Here is a 17,390-nt window from a genome sequence, read left to right as displayed (position 1 = left end):
GCACGGGGAGGGGATGGGGGAATCCCAGAGCCAATGAATCTGCGTCACATAATGCAACATAATTAATAAAATAGAATATTAAAAAAGAGAGCTAAAAAAAAGAGAAAATGCTCCAGTCTTAAAACCAAGAAATCACTTAATAATTATGAGTGGTGGGTGACAAGTAATGAAAGTATTTTTTCCCTATTCCGTATGTTATTGGTAGTTTGCTTATTATATCTGAACTTTATCATGTTGAGGTATCTTCCACTTAACTTGGTTGTAGTCTTTTTTTTTAAATCATGAACACATCCTGAATTTTATCTAATGCCTCTTCTGTATCAGTTGAGGTGAAGACAGGATTTCTTTCCCTTCATTCTGTTAATAATTACTACTTGTGTATACTAAAACATCGTTGCATCCCTAATACACATGCCATTTAATCATAGTGAACTATCTTTTTAGTGTACTATTGGATTCAGTTTGCAGTATTTTATAGGGAATTCTTGCGTCTATGTTCATTAAACGTATTGTTTTTTAGTTTTCTGTTTGTGTCCTTGTTTGCTTTTGCTATGCAGATAATGCTAGCCTCATACAATGAATTTAAAAATACTCCTTCATCTTTTGTTTAATAACATTAAAAATTTTTGTTTTTAGCAGATCCAGTATGTCTATAGATACGATTGTTGAGTATAATCCCTTCATCTTTCCCCATCCCCTTCTCACTCTCTCTGTTTTTAAATTTTTAAGGTAACATATTTTTAAAATTTAATTACAGTTAAAGACTTAATGCTTCACCAAATAAGAAACTTAACAAATAGAAAGCAGAGATCCCCATGTAAAGATACATGTTACTATTTCTTTGCATTATTGGAAAATTCAAAAGTGAAAATCATTTATATGTAGGCTTATCTTTGATGGGATATGTTTATTTTTTTATTGATTGAAATTTGCTACTTATTATTGGTGTTTTTGGACATTCTGTTGTCTCAAGATTCAATCTGGGTTATACCCAGCACTGTCTTTATTTCTTCTCAGCTACTAAATGTGTTGGTGTATAGCTGTTCACAGTAATCTCTTTCAACTTTATGTTTTTCTATGATGTTAGTGGTGATATATAATTCTTATCTTTATTCATATTTGAAGCTTCTCTTCTTTCTCAGTCTAGCTAAATATTTAAGAATCTTATTTTTTGAAAGATCCAGCTTTTAATTCATTGATATTTTTTGTACTTTCTATTGCCTGTCATTTATTTGTGCTGAGTTTTATCATGTCCTTCTTTGTACCAATTTTGGATTCAATTTTTTCTTGTTTTTCCATTTTGTTGAGGTGTAGTGATTAAGTTGTTTGGCAATCCTTTGTTCTATTTTGAGGTAGTCGTTACTATAAACTTTCCTTTTAGTACTGTTTCTGATTTATCACATAGGTTTTGTTATATTCTGCTTGCATTTTCATGAGTTTCAATAAATTTTTAAATTTCCTTTTATTTCTTTCATAATCTGATCCCTTGCATAACCCTGTTGAAGTCATGTAATGTAAGACATCCAGCTAACTTTGTTTTTGCTCTTTTGCCTTGGTTTTGAATGTGAATAGATAGGTATGGGACTTTATGTGGTTCTGTGGATTTTATGATTTTTTTTTTACATCTATTAAGACTATCATGGGTATTCTGACATGTAATATTTTGAATTGTATGGCACTCTTACTATCATGGATATTTTAACACTATTGATGATTGTAAGCCATGAGTATAAGGTGTCTTCCCATTTTTTTGTGTCCTTTTCCATTTCATTTATACATTGTAATTTCTATTTTAGAGATCTTTCGCCTCTTTGGTTATATTTATTCTCAGGCATTTTATTTAGGTATTTATTAGGTATCTATTTTATTTAGGTATCTATTTTAAATAGAATTTCTTCCTTGATTGCTTTTTCAGATAATATGGTATGGGTGTATAACAATTTTACTGATTTGATAATTTTATATATTGCAGATTTTATGAATTCATTTATTTTATTGTTTTTTGATGGTCTTTGGAGTTTTTAATCTACATCATATATATATCATTTATTCTATAAACAGTGACAATTGATTTATTTCTCTTATCTGTTCTTTATTAAAATTTCTAGTAATATAAGGAAGAAAATGTTAAGTGTATATCCGTTTTCATCCTAAACCTCAAAGAAAATGCTTTTTTTCTGATCCCCATTCTTTTTATCTTGGCTGTTGATTTCTTAAATATAGCTTTTTAATGTTGGAATCTTTTCTTTCTATAATTACATTGCTCAGAGTTTTTTTAATCATCAAATTTGTTTATATCACATCTGCTTTCTACTTCTATTAAGATGATCATATTCCTTTTTGCCATTCATCCTATTGCTATGATGTTTAATGATTTGCATATTATTACCACCCTTAGGTCCCTAGACTGAATACCACTAATGGCAACAAATAATCTTTTTAATGTGCTGCTGACTCAGATTGCTAGTTTTCTGTTGAAGATTTTTACATCTATGCTTATCAAAGATTTTGTCTTGTAGAATTTCTTTTTCTGTGCCTTTGTTGATTTTTTCTATCAGGGTAATACTGGTCATATTTAATACTGGTAAAGTGTATTATTCAGAAATTATTCCATATCTTCTATACCATTAATAATATATGTTTTTAATCTTTGATTTTAATTGAAATTCTCAATTTTTTATCTTACCCCAAACCAAGTTATTAGTTTAACTTTTGTTTCGTAAATATTTCATGAGTTTCTACTAATATCATTATTATTTCTTTCATAATACTAATTTGAGGTTTAGTCATTAGATTTTAGCTTTTTGAAGTTGAGAAACAGCTGTAAGCATATTTTTGGCCATCAGTGTCATAACTGAGGAAGAAACAATTAATCCTCCAATATTATGAAAATATGAAGGATTTTAAGATGAGGTTCATTCTACTTTTTCACAAGGAAATATAGTAAAAAGAGGTAAATAAAGAGGAGAAACTTTTTCTTCTTCCCAGAGGGAAAATATGAATTGTATTTTTAATTTTCCAATGCTGTTTTTTCCAAATTTTGGTGGTTGTCTGATTTATGCTCAGAGACTGTATCATATCAAAGAGCAAAAGGCAGAAAACCAGTTTCTCAACAAACTGTTATGTTTGGGACATGTTGATTATCTGGGATATGTCTTTCCTTCCTGATTTGGTTGTCAACTATTTAGTCCTGAAATCCTGTTGAATACAATATCATCCATCCAAGTGCAGCTTTAGTGGTACAAATCTATTAGGGTTGGAAGTGAGAAGATTTCAAAATATTAGTAGAAACTGGAATTAAAAGATAACTTTTGGGGCCCGGCGGCGTGGCCTTGCGGCTAAAGTCCTCGCCTTGAAAGCCCCGGGATCCCATATGGGCGCCGGTTCTAATCCCGGCAGCTCCACTTCCCTTCCAGCTCCCTGCTTGTGGCCTGCGAAAGCAGTTGAGGATGGCCCAAAGCTTTGGGACCCTGCACCCGCGTGGGAGACCTGGAAGAGGTTCCTGGTTCCCGGCATTGGATCGGCGCAGCACCGGCCCCTTGCGGCTCATTTGGGGAGTGAAACATTGGACGGAAGATCTTCCTCTCTGTCTCTCCTCCTCTCTGTATATCTGGCTGTAATAAAATGAATAAATCTAAAAAAAAAAGATAACTTTTGGTAGAAAACTTTGTATGTGATGGGTCTTCAAACAACATAGAAATGAATGTTCTGGAACAACTATGCATGGTTTTAAGATATTTTATAGCCATTTCCCATGAATGTTTTGAAGATCTTTTTGGATAGCATTTTGTAAGAAATATTCGTTCCTGCTTCCCTCTGTATGTCTTTAGCAAATCTGCTCTAGTATTCCACTTTAACTGCAATGATGCTTTTCTTTAGAATACAAGCCTCCTCAACCAGAAGAAGAAACTAGAGGCTGATATTGCCCAGATGCAGAAAGAAACCCAAGAGGCAAGGCAGGGACAACAAATTGCAGAAGAGAAGGTCACACAAGCAGCCACTGAGGTGAGTCCACTGACTGCTCTTTCAATCCAGTCTTTCAGAGTTTGTTGGAAGCAACAGCCAATGGGAAGGGCAAATCTGCAGCGATTCCCTGTACAACCAGGAATTGGGTGTGTGACCCTGCTCCCTCTTATTCCAGCTTGATTACCAATCAGTTCTTCCCCTAGAAACCCTAGAAATGAAAATGAGCAGTTCAGTAAAAAAGTTGAGTAAGAAAAACTTGATGAATCTTTTTGGTCGTAGGTTAGCTACTTTCTGCCTGTGAATTTATATATCCAGCATTTAGAAACTGTTTTTCTGTGTTCCCTAATAATTTTTTTCCTTAGGATTCTAGAATGGTTGTTGTAACATTAATCTTGAAGGAATGCTTACATCATTTTTTTTTCTTTTACCACCCGTACTACTGCTTGAATAGAAAATTTAGGTAACTAGAGAAGGACTTTAAGGCTGGTAGAACTTCTTCATGTACAAATTTAAAATTAGTAATGTTGGTATTTTCCTAAATGACAACTAACTGTGGGATGCAGTGGAAGTCTTGATTGTGCCTTTGTTGGAAGTGGAAAAAGACCACCTTCCATGAACTCTCTGGGCACAGACATACTACTTCTCCGAAATGTCATGGAAAGAGAAAGGTACCACTAAGCCAGCAATACTAGCAGAAGGAAGGGGAAAGGAAGTGTTTGTGTGTGTGGAGGATCCAGCTTTGCAGGTCCCAGAGCTTGCTGAGTGGACTTTCTCGGATCCAGAGCTTATGTGCAGTCTGTTCAATACAGTCACAGGCAGCAAATCTGCTGTGTGGAAGAAAGCTGATCCCTTTGCTAAAATTGGGAAAAAGACACTCAATTATATTTTTCCTTACTCATTTTAAAATTTAAGAGGTGAAGAGCTTATATATTTGTCCAAGTTATTTATCAGTTGAAGAATTAAGCAAAACCTATACATTGAAACCCAGTCCCTACCTGTCTTAACATTTTGGCATTCTGAGGGAAAGACGGTGTGAAACTTGAAGATGTCTGAGGGCCAAGAGGGAAAAAAAAAAAAAACCACTACATGTAATATTTATGAAAATCCACGAAGAAATAAAATATTGCTGCTTGATAAATTTATAGTTGTATCTTGTGAAGGTACTATCTGGTCAATTTGTCTTCATAATATTTACTTGTCAAAGTTTGAAAAGTTTGAACTTGGTACCTCTACCATTTCTCCCCGCTTTCCGATTTTTGCAAAACTTGGGCTCTGAATCTCAACTACTGCATAATACAAAGTTGCCTTTTTTGCCCTTACCGTCTGCACTTTAGTCTTAGCACTTAAATTTCACAGATTTTTAGTAACCTGGTAGAGAATCTTTGACCAGCAAGGCCATACTCTTACATCAAATGCACAAGACAAAAAACTGTTATTAATAATCGTTTATAGATACCAATCCCTGTAAGCATAGACAAAGTCAAGAGAAGGCTTTGCCTCACAACAAATTATTGGCACCGAGAGTATTGCAAATTCCTGTAGCCTAAACATTCTTGTAGTTGTGAGTTACAACTTTAAAAGAAAATATTTTATTGGAAAGTCAGAGTTACAGAGAAGGATCTTCCATCCACTAGTTCACTCCCCAGGTGGCTGCGACAGGTAGAGCTGAGTCAATACAGGAGCCAGGAGCTTCTTCTGGGTGTCTCAATGGGTGCAGTGTCCCAAGGCATTGGGCTATTTTCTGCTGCTTTTCCAGGATACAAGCAGGGAGAGATCTGGAAGGGAAGTGGAGCAGCATGGGCATGAACCAGCACCCATATGTGATCCCAGTGCATGCAAGGTGAGGACTCTGGGCCAAAGTCACATCTTTATAGAATTGAGACATGAAAGAATTTCATAGGCACTCCACCCCTTTCTTGGTGCCTCGTGACACCACTTACTTTATCCTATAGAACATGATATTTTGATACTTTATCCAGTTGACGTTTGTTACTTTAGTTGACCACCTCTCTTCCAGTGCAGGTGGTACACTAAGTTCATAGTGGTCCTTTATTTTCCCTCAGTTTCCCATGCTGCTTACACAATTATTGCTTGTAGCTGCTGTGATCACTATTATTTTAACATTTGCAGACTGAAGAGCAGAAGATCTTAGGTAGAGGGTGATGGGAAGAGCAGAAATACATAGCGTCAAGACATGGGACAAAAGCAAGAGCAGAAAATGCAAATCATTGGCAGAAACATGAAGCTCAATGGGATATTGGGCTATTTCTAGCTCTTTCTTTTCTAGGCAGCAAACATGTCAGAAGAATTGAAGAAGGAGCAAAACACCAATGCACACTTGCAGAGGATGAGGAAGAACATGGAGCAAACAATTAAGGACTTACAAGAAAGACTGAATGAAGCAGAACGCACTTCCCTGACAGAAAGTAGAAAGCAAATCCAGAAACTGGAATCCAGGGTAAGAATCGACCTGGGTAATTACAGAATTTTGAGAATCCTCATTTCAAACCCTATTGTTCTGAGATGTCATATGAGATATCCCCCACCTCCTTCGTCACCATCTTGCCACTTTCAGATCTTTGAAAACACCTGACCTCCATGTATCACTTCTTTCTTCCTTGTCTTTGGGTCAGTAAAGAGGATTTTTCTTGGACTAGTGGACATTTGCTTTCTTTTCCTGAAACATGGAAATGCATCTACTCCAACTCACAGCCTCAGCTCCAGGCTCTTTGTATCCAGAGCAACCCGTTATTCAGTGCAGAGACTGCGCACTTCCTTAGCTCCAGAGGCAGGTCATGGGACATGAATGAAGAATCTTAAAGATTGAGGGACCGCAGAGTAAGGACTAACAAAAACAACATGTAGTATCTGCTTGAAGGAAGCTTAAAAACAAGCAAGCAGACCTATCTTGAAAACAGGATTTTGAAAACTGTTTAGTCAGGTTAGGTGACAATATATGTAGGGCATTAGAGGAATGCTCCAGATACAGAGATAATGGATTTTATGGTTCGAAAGAACCTCTGAAAAATAAAATATCACTTTTATACATTTATGATACCTTCAATTAATTGTGCTGAATGAGAAAAAGGAATGACGAAGAGACCCTGGAGATATAATGATGTTAAATGGCAAAGGCATTGTGAAAAATACTTGCCATTTATTTCAAGAAAAGAGAGAAATAAGACATATACAGATTTACTTACATTTTAAATAAGTGATAGTAAATGGGAAAATTAAAACTAGTAAGAATGTTTATACCTAAGGAGGAAATGCAAAAATCAAAATCAGATCTTTGAATATGCCTTGTTTTATTTGCAAAATTATGTCATTACATGCTTCATAACTTGAAAAAAAAATATGGGCCATTGCAGTAGTGTAGCAGGCTGGTTTTCCACCTGTGGCACCAGCATCCTATATACACACCAGTTTATGTCTTGCCTGCGGCTCACGTCCTGGCTGTGCTGGTTCTGATGCAGCTCCCTGCTGATGGCCTGGAGAAGCAGAAGAGGATGACCCACGTTTTTGGGCCGCTACACCCATATGGGCGACCCAGGGAAGCTCTTGGCTCCAAACTTTGGACCTGACCAACCCAGCTCTGGCTGTGGCAGCCATTTGGGGAGTGAATCAGAGGATGGACGATTTCTCTCTGTGTCCTTCCATCTTTCTCTAGTTTTGACCTTCAAATAAAATAAATCTTTAAAAAAAAAAAGATAACTACAAATAGAAAAAAAAACCCAACATTTTCATGCCAATGGAAGCAGGTAAATCTGTATGTCAAGTTGGATGCATACATAATATTTCCAGTGACTTTTAAATATGTTTTATATATTTCTCTTACAGAATATATTATTATGACAAAAAGCAAGCTTAACTTTAATTTCAAAACAATATCTTATTGCTATTAGTTATAAAAACATAATTAACAACACATATAAGAATCAAGTTTTTGAGAATGAAAGATTAGACATAAAATTATTTTTATTATGCATGTTCCTTATCAAATGCATGATACTCTTATTTCCAACTCAAACTTAGCATTGCAAAATTAAAAAAAAATTAGTATTTTTTCACTATATGGCCTAAGCTAATAATAGGTAGCAATGAGCTCCTAAGTATCAGATGATACTATAGTATTATGATTAATACTCTTAAAAGCATAATCACAGTGTCAGTTTTTGTTAACATTCTGTTGCCAAACCAAAATAACCAAGTCTGAGCAATTTATGGACTAGACTTTTATTTAACTTGCACCTCTGAAGAGTAGGAAACTCACAAGCATGCCGCTGGCAAGTGATTGGTACCTGGTGAGGGGTATCTTGTTGCATAATACTACGCCAGAGGGCATCTCATGGCAACGCAAGTGTACCAACACAGGTCTCACTTTCTATAAAGTAACTGATTCCATAATGGGGCCCCATCCTCATCACCTTATCTATTCCTAAATACCTTCCCAAAACCTTATCTCTAAATATCATTGACATAAGAATTTGAGGTTAAGTCTCTAATAGAGGAAAGCTGGAGAACACAATGAAATCATAGCATCTGTTATTGTTAGAATTCCAAAAAGAAGTTCTTACAGGTTAGATGTGATATCTAGAATTTGCTTTTGTAAAACATTCACATTGTTTGTTTATGCACAGACAGAACTTTGTGTTAACTTCCTCTTGGATACTTCTCAGGAAGATCTTTTTTCTCCACTTGTATTCATGATTACATCTGTAAAGGTGCTGACCTCACTCTCCAGTGCACCTCTCTAGGAGCACATTAGGGCTCCAGTGCAGGAGGTTCATTAGCAACAGTGGACTCAGAGATACTCCAGTTCACCTCTCTAGGAGCACATTAGGGCTCCAGTGCAGGAGGTTCATTAGCAACAGTGGACTCAGAGATACTCCAGTGCACCTCTCTAGGAGCACATTAGGGCTCCAGTGCAGGAGGTTCATTAGCAACAGTGGACTCAGAGATACTCCAGTGCAACTCTCTAGGAGCACATTAGGGCTCCAGTGCAGGAGGTTCATTAGCAACAGTGGACTCAGAGATACTCCAGTGCACCTCTGTAGGAGCACATTAGGGCTCCAGTGCAGGAGGTTCATTAGCAACAGTGGACTCAGAGATACTCCAGTTCACCTCTGTAGGAGCACATTAGGGCTCCAGTGCAGGAGGTTCATTAGCAACAATGGACTCAGAGATACTGGGCACATTCATGCCTCGGAGGCTTGGCTTTCAGAGTTTTAAAAGAGCAATAAAGGAGGCTGGAAAGAAGTAAGGACATTTAGGGGAAGCGATTGTGGCAAAAGAAAGAGCCAACACCCTTATTGCCTTAGCTCTGCCTGCTTGCCTATTTTATTTCTCTCCATAGCATTTAATACCTCTAGACACCATCTAATTTATTTTGCTTTCCCCCATTTTAGTGTGTGTCCATTCAGTAAAGACTTCCATTTGTTTTGTGCACTGCTGTATCCCTAGCATGGATGAGGTGTGTGTTAGGAATCTTTGTTGAGTGAATATTAACCACAGCTTTAGCACCACTGTATAATGCCAGAGGCAGCTGTTTTTGTATTGTAGCTCTCCAATAAAGCAGGGCTATAGGACCATGTGTGATATATGTGTGGAATTTCAGGGTCTGATTATTTCAAGGAAGCCAGAGCTGAACATGGAGAAAAAGCTGAAGGACAGTCAGCATACTGGTTGGCTCCTAAAGGAGGCTGCATAGTTTCCTCTATATTCTTACCGATGCTCTCTCGCACACACACCCACACACAACTTTGTCATCTGGAAGCTAAGCTTGTGACCCATGTGAGAATCAGTCTTTCACATTCTTCAGAGTGTAAAAGTCCTGTGATGAGATCACTTTAGTGTTAACCAACTCACTTTTGGTTACAGTTTCCTTAAAGAAGCTGTTCTGTTTAATCACTACCCGAAACAAGAAAACTCATCTTACTTTGACAACTATAGAAATGATCCCTTAATCAATGAATTAAAAATAATAAATAATTAAAAAAAAAGAAATGATCCCTGAAAGTATGGCAAATCAGTGAGTCTTCAAGAATTTTATGGAAAATGTGTATTATGAAAAATATGCATAAATTTCAAAAGTTTTGATACTAAACTTTCTTTTCCTTTCGTTCTCCATGAACTTTTTGACGTGCCTTTGTAAAATGCCAGCCTTCTGGCATGCATGTGTGATTGAAGCATGGTGTGGTTGCAGGTGCGTGAACTGGAAGGTGAACTGGAAGGTGAAGTTCGCCGCAGTGCAGAGGCCCAGAGGGGAGCCCGCAGATTGGAGCGATGCGTCAAAGAGTTGACCTATCAGGTATTCTGGCTCACACCCGCTGTGTGTTTTTCTGGCCTCCACCCTGCAGAAATGTATTCCTTTTGGCACGCAGTACCTTTCCCAGAACACTGCATCATCCTCCTTTCAGTAGCAGACACTGCTAAGGTTCTTGTGTTAACAGTGGTCTGAATTGTTCCCCTTTCAGAGTTTTCAGGAAGCAAAATGTGAGGGGCAAATCATGATCAGAAGCCAAGAACTCCTAACACTGTCATTTCCTGACACAGCACTGTTGTCCTCTTGTGAAAAGCTGAGTGAAAACAGGATATCACTGGTACAGGTTCAGGATGGCTCCAGCCAGCAGTTTACATGGGACTCTGACTAAATTGGAGCACGGAGTAATTCCAATCCTGATTTCTGCTTGGGAAAGCACTTCAAGGTCATTGAGGCTTGGTACCTAATGACCTAGAGAAACATCAAATATTAAAGAAAAGCCTCTCTGAGACTTTCTGAATCTAATCCACTGACAAACACCAGTCTCAGGCATATATCTGAAAAGGGGTGGGAAAGCTTCTTACTTGTAAGTAATTCATTTCTATAGTAATATGATCCTTCACCTGCATTTTCAGTTTATACCTTCTTTTTCCTTTCAAAAAGATTGACATCAAGTTCCTGACACCAATCTTGTAAGTTCCTAGCAGAGCAGGTGCTCATGTTTTAGTTGTTGAACACAGGTGATCAAGATCATTTTCTTTAACAATACCCGATAGGTCTTACTCCACTGGTAAGGCAAACTCGTTTTACTTTTTACTTCTGGCTGTACAAACGAAGATCTGCTAGTCTTGATTCTGTATCCTGAGACTGAGTTGTTAGAGATTCCAAAGCCTCCCTCACTTACAAGGAATGTTGATAAGAAAGCAGAAGAAATGTACACTAGAGTTTTTGTATCAATTAAAATTAAAGGAAAAAGTAAGAGATACAGTAAACATAAGCTGAGGCTGCTGATATAACGTGGTTTACTGTAAAATGAAACAAAAAGGGAAGCAGAGTACAGCAGGCTGGGATACTGAAGATGAAATGAGCCACTTTCACAACTCTTGTAAACCAACTAAGAGTTTCTTACCAAAGATGAGCTACTCTAACACTCCCTGAAGTATGTCATGTCTAGCAAAGCTACTACAAATATCCCTGTTGTTATAATATTGTAAAATATTATATATTTTATGCTTTGGAGGAGGGTTGGGAGACCACTCATATGCATACGGTGATGTGGTATGTTGTACTTGTTAATAAAGTGTTTTTTATTTTTAATTATTTTTTATATTCTACAACTTGTAAAACATCTTTTACATATTTTCCAAAGTCCTATGGGATGCATTCTTGCTCTGTATACTCTATGTTTCTTCATTAAAATAACTGTAGTGTTTCTTATGCAGGGTAATGGAAGTATGATCTATAATTTCTTGCAAGTGTCTGCAGGATGCTCGGAGCTTATTGATTCATTCATGCAGGGCTTTTCTTTTTTATGCAGGGTATTAAAGGGATAATGCAGAGCTGTCTTAGTTGATGAGGCTATAATTTAGTTCCTATAAGTGGATACCAGAGACTGGATAAATTATAAAGAATAGATGTTTATTCTGCACACAATTCTAGAGGCTGCAAGGTACTACTAAAGGAGCTGCCTTTGGTGAGGGTCTTCTTGCTGCCAAGGATGCAGCAAAATCTCAAAGCAGCATGGGCATCATGTGGCAAAGGGGGCACAAACAAGTAGAGTGAAATTGACTTTTTAATTAAACCCACTGTTTACATAACTTGTTAGTACATTAATCCCTTAAGCAATGAGTCCTCCATGAGAGAACATCTAACACCCTATCTCTTCTTGGTTTACAGTGGGAATTAAATTTTAACTTGAGTTTCACCATAGATATTCAAGCCATAGCAAGGGCCCTGTTGATATTAGTCCCTGAATTTGAAATATTCAGAAGCTGGTGGAATGCTCAGATGGATCAAGATAGATGATTGCTCAGCTCTGTTTATTAATTTCTCAGAAATTGGAGCAAGTAAATTGGAGCCCATTTTTCAGGTCACTACTCCCAGAAGTATGATGAAGTCATTGAGGCATTATTTTCTCACATGGGGTTGTAAGCATGCAGACTGCTGGGTGTTTCAAATCCCTTTCATGCATATACTGATAAATTTTAGGCAGAGGAAGACAAGAAGAATCTGAGCAGGATGCAGACTCTGATGGATAAACTTCAGCTGAAAGCTCAAAGTTACAAGCAGCAAATGGAGGCAGCGGTAAGTGCATTGGGCAGTTGTGGCCTCGTGGGTGTCCCGGGTGTTGCTTCCAGTGAGTGGAGATATGTGACACTGAGTCAGTGTAGCAACAGATCTTACAGTCAAGTCACCTTTTGATTTTTATGAAATTAGAATTATTATACAAGGTAAACATTTTTGCTGAATTTTCATCCAGGAAGCCAGAGTTCACTCTCAACCTTTAAGTTCTGCCAGAATATGTGTGCTCTAGCAAATGAGACAAAATTATGTGCCAGGTATCATGTAGGGGCGTTACCCTACATTCTGGTATGCTTGTCATCTTGGGGCCTCCCTTGTCCCAAATACTTGGGTGAAGTAGAGATGTTCACAATACTTTTCCAGATGAACCTGGACATGGTTGTGAACTTAAACCACCATAGCAAAAATGTGCTTGCCATCTGTGGGTCAAGATGGGACTTAGCTAATGATTACTTTATATATATAGGATTACATTTGGTGACATTATCTTCTGAAGGATTTTGAATTAATTACTTGAATGATTTGGGCTTAAACCCTGCTATATCTTATGATTACCAATTAACTCATAATTTTAAAGACTAGCCCACTTCAGGTAAAGGTATAAGAGGAAATGGAACTAATTAAAAACCAAGCAACGCTTGTTACTATATTATGTATCATGTTAATGAATATTAACCTGTTACTATATGTAACAGTAGAAAGTGATAACCTGAATCATTATTTTCAGGAAATAAAATTTATGAAAATGGATGTTATACAGATTAGACCATGTGACTCATACATATTTCATATCAAAATATATTCTATTCAGTATTCAGAAGTTTGAATTTTTTGCACATTTTCAACTTCCATGTGCCAAGAAAAGAATTTCTTTTTATAGGAATCACAAGTCAATCAATATCTTTCCAAGTATAAGAAGCAACAGCATGAACTGAACGAAGCAAAGGAAAGGGCAGAGATAGCAGAATCTCAAGTTAATAAGCTCAAGATTAAAGCCAAAGAGCTTGGAAAAAAGGTAAGGCGCGTATGCAACTAACTATGAAAGCATGGGTGTCTGGGCCTGTGGCATTGCAGCAGTCAGTGTAACAGGACATTTCTTGTTTTCATTTTAAAACAGGGTCTTAAAAACAATAGCAACAGAACAGGTTCTGATAAAATCTTCCCATCTTTACTAAATTTTGTTTATCCATGTAGTGTGGAATTGCTAAGCATTTGAGTGAGATGACATGACACAAGGAAGCAGCTCACAAAAATACATATTATGGAAAAGCTAAATATAGATTACAAATTATTTGCACCGAATCAAACTTCTCTCAAATTTTCCACATGCTTTTTGAACATTATATATATAAATATGTGTGTATGTATACATATATGTATATTTTATGTGTATTATATGTATATGTATAATATATATGCATATATATGTATTCTCAAAGATATCAGGATATCTTGTAGGCTTGATGTTGAGGGGTCTTGGTTAGTCTCTGTAGTGTAGTCAGGATTTCAAGGTGAAAACATAGTTTGAAAATCACAAATGGGTCTACTGGTTTCTGATTGAACTATTTCCAATTTGTACCATATCAACATGCAGACTGAAGACGTTTAAATCTGAGACAATCAAGAAGTATGGAACATGTATTAAAAGTCCTGTTTTCCAGGTGTGTGCCTTTTTATTCCAAATTCTTCCCCAAAATACAGAGGAAGGATCCTCTGTGTCTCAATGGTGCCCTACTTGTATGGAAAAAGTTCCAGAGAGACAAAGGACATCAAACTCATTGTTTGGCAGGGGCAAGGTAGTCTGTTTTTTTATAAAGATTTTCTTAGAAATTTGCCTTTAATGTGGGTTCTGGCTTCAGGAGAATGGACAGTGTGACTCTAACTTACCCCTCAGAGAACACTTAAACGACATTCAACACAAATTCTAGCAGAAATTTTTAAACATTTGCTACATGCTTATCATTTTTTATATTATTATGGTGGATTTAAAATCTCATTTCACTTATCCAAAATTCTTGGGACCAAAAATGGTTAGAAATTTGAATTTTTTTTTCAGATTCTGAAATATTTGCACTTATCTGATGTGTTACTTCAGGGATGGAAATCTAAACTTGACATTCATTTATGTTTCATATAAATTTTGTATCCAAAGCCTTAAAGTAATTTTATATAGTATTTTTAGTGTATTACATTTTGAATTTAATCCTCTGCATAAAACCAAGTGAGGAACTTTCCACGTGTGATTCCATATTTTGCTTTAGAATCTCAGACTACTGGACATCTGGACTTCAGATTTCCAGATTAGGGATGCTCAGTCTGAACTAGAAACCCTGAAAGGCAAGTGGATATGGTGTGAATAAGAAACATCAGAGTGCTTCAACAAGAGTCTGTGGAAAAGTTAAATTTTACAGAAAATTTTTTTAAAGATTTATTTTTATTGCAAAGTCAAATACACTGAAAGGAGGAGAGACTGAGAGGAAGATCTTCTGTCCACTGACTCACTCTTCAAGAGACTGTAGCAGCTGGAGCTCAGCCAATCCAAAGTCAGGAAGCAGGAGCCTGTTCTGGGTCTCCCACAGAGGTGCAGGATCCTAAGGCTTTGGGCCATCCTTGACTGCTTTCCCAGGCTACAAGCAGGTAGCTGGATAGGAAGTGGGGCTGCCGGGATTAGAACCGGCACCCATATGGGATCCTGGCACGTGCAAGGTGAAGACTTTAGCCACTAGAATACTGCACCCAGCCCAAAATTAGAAAAGTTTTAACAGGTACAAAAATCTGAGGTTGATGAATATAAATAGTATTTGAAGAGTACAGAGAAAATGCCTATTATGAGAAAAAACATGCATGGTTTTCAAATTATTCTGGCCAAAAATAACGTTTTTTCCCATTTTATTTGTGTTTTTGCTTTAGATTTTCTAGTATGATAAAGAGTATTTTATTTTGTCATTGTAGTTACACATTTTTATTAATAGGAATAGATCTCATGCATTCCATTGGTACAATTCAAGAAGACAACCTCACTTCCATCATTCTCCTTCTCCATGTGAATTTTTGCAAATTCTTCTCATACAGTAACGACCACCTCATCCTACCCACCTTGCTGCCATAGAAGTTGGGTTTCCTAGGTCCCCTAAGGATAGCAAATTTTGCTTAAGTTCACGTATTTTTATAACCTGCACAAACTTGTTTGTACACATTACTAATGTATTTTTTCTGAATATTTTCAAGCTCTGATTATTTGAATATATGGAAGCAGAAGCCATAAATATGGAGAGATAGCTGTGTGTTATATTACAGGAGGTCAAAATAGTTTCTTTTGAAGCAGAGGCAAGGATTTGGTCATTCTGAATATGTTAGTACAAAATATGGAAGTGTGAGTCATTGGCAGACTCCTGTGGTTTCTTAATGAATACTGGATAGCTGTTTCTAGAATAAATAATGTAAAGGGGATCCAGTTAAATGGTTTGGACTATGGCCTTGATTTGACAAAGTTATGGCACTGAACTTAAAATTCTTCTGCGAAGAGCTTCCCAGGAACCCATATAATGGTTTTATTAGTGGAGTTGACTCAGATGATTTGCAACTGCATTCAGCTCCAAGAAGTCAAAGAGCTGCCAGAATAGATGCCTGTTTTAAACTTTGCTGTAGTTACTCCTAAAAAGGAGTGACAGGAGTAAAGCAAATCTTACGTGTACAAGAGTTTTCTGATAGGAGTTATATATCAGGCTGTGGAGCAAGTTGGTGATATAGCAAAGGAATCTTTTTCTTCATGGACAAAAGGCACTGTCTTCCCTGGCAAGGCAAGAGAGTCAAAAACAACAACAACAAAAAGTGACTGAGCATGCCCTGGGGTAAACTGTTTGTATGTCTTCTGTATTGTAGATAACTGTACAATTCCTTGCCTCCTTTGAGTTAATGATGACTTGACTGGGGACTGCTTATCTCTGGGAAAGAACTTAGTTTGATTCTAAGCATACGTTCTGCTGGTTCAAAGTCATAGAAATTACACAGAAAGTACTGATCTGTTTTTTTCAGGTTCATGAGGAATAAGCAGATCCTGCTTACAAAGGACAATGGCTGCAGAAGTTGAAGGAGGCTGTCATTTTATGGCTAACAATCTTTGTATCACTTGAAACAGACAAAAAGTTTGTATGGTATAAACTCTGTTTCAACAAAATAACTTAAAAATGTAATAGTGGAATAAAATATTGTTGCTTCCAAGTTTAATGAAGAAGTTCTGATCCTCAAATACAAGTAAACTACCTTCTAACATTTCACATGAAAGTTTAGATGCAATAATCCTTTAACTTCTGATTTTAAACAATTAATACCTTTTTGTGCAGATTGTCTCTGAATAGAGGACTCATGGAAGACATCCTTATATCAATTATAATTTCTTGGGCTGAGGGCATGTTGATAACTGATTATTACAGCAGTTTCGTGTCCTTGTTTCAACCCCATATGTATGAGCTGAATTTGTAGCCATTGATAGCAGAAATGAATACAGTTTTCTCTTAGCATTGTGGTGTAAACATGGCCATAGTTACAAATGATTAATTGGTAGTAAATACTAATTGCCATATGTGTATGGCACTTTAAATACTGAGGCAACTCCACATAGCTACAATCAACGATCAGCTCAGAGCTGGATTTTTGCTGTGCCATTTTAGTTGAGCTGAAGGAACCTGTCCTGGAATTCTCTACTGATTCTGCATTGGAGTGATCACAAGAGTAATCTGCACCTCAGCAGGGAAAAGTAGAATAACAACTAATTATTTTACGGTTATGAATTCAGTGTATGGCACTAACACTATGATATCTTGAAAATATGCCATAAAAGGTGAGCTAGTGCATATCAGCA

At 36.8% G+C, this 17,390-nt stretch overlaps 1 protein-coding gene across 1 annotated transcript in view; it reads left to right on the top strand.

Annotated features, from left to right (window-relative positions):
- MYH15 (myosin heavy chain 15) overlaps positions 1-16,680 on the top strand; it is a 144,335-nt gene extending 127,655 nt beyond the window's left edge. The window contains exons 36-41 of the mRNA XM_058661281.1: positions 3,880-4,005; positions 6,254-6,424; positions 10,172-10,276; positions 12,437-12,532; positions 13,410-13,544; positions 16,565-16,680. Of these exons, the coding sequence (XP_058517264.1) occupies positions 3,880-4,005; positions 6,254-6,424; positions 10,172-10,276; positions 12,437-12,532; positions 13,410-13,544; positions 16,565-16,579 (648 nt within the window). The 3' untranslated portion in view covers positions 16,580-16,680. The remainder of the gene's footprint in view (positions 1-3,879; positions 4,006-6,253; positions 6,425-10,171; positions 10,277-12,436; positions 12,533-13,409; positions 13,545-16,564) is intronic.
- Positions 16,681-17,390: the final 710 nt, after the last annotated feature.

This window comes from Ochotona princeps, chromosome 3, assembly GCF_030435755.1.
Source record: "Ochotona princeps isolate mOchPri1 chromosome 3, mOchPri1.hap1, whole genome shotgun sequence".
Lineage (NCBI taxonomy): Eukaryota > Metazoa > Chordata > Mammalia > Lagomorpha > Ochotonidae > Ochotona > Ochotona princeps.
Note: the sequence above shows the minus strand (reverse complement) of the source record. Positions and strands in the feature narration are given on the sequence as shown.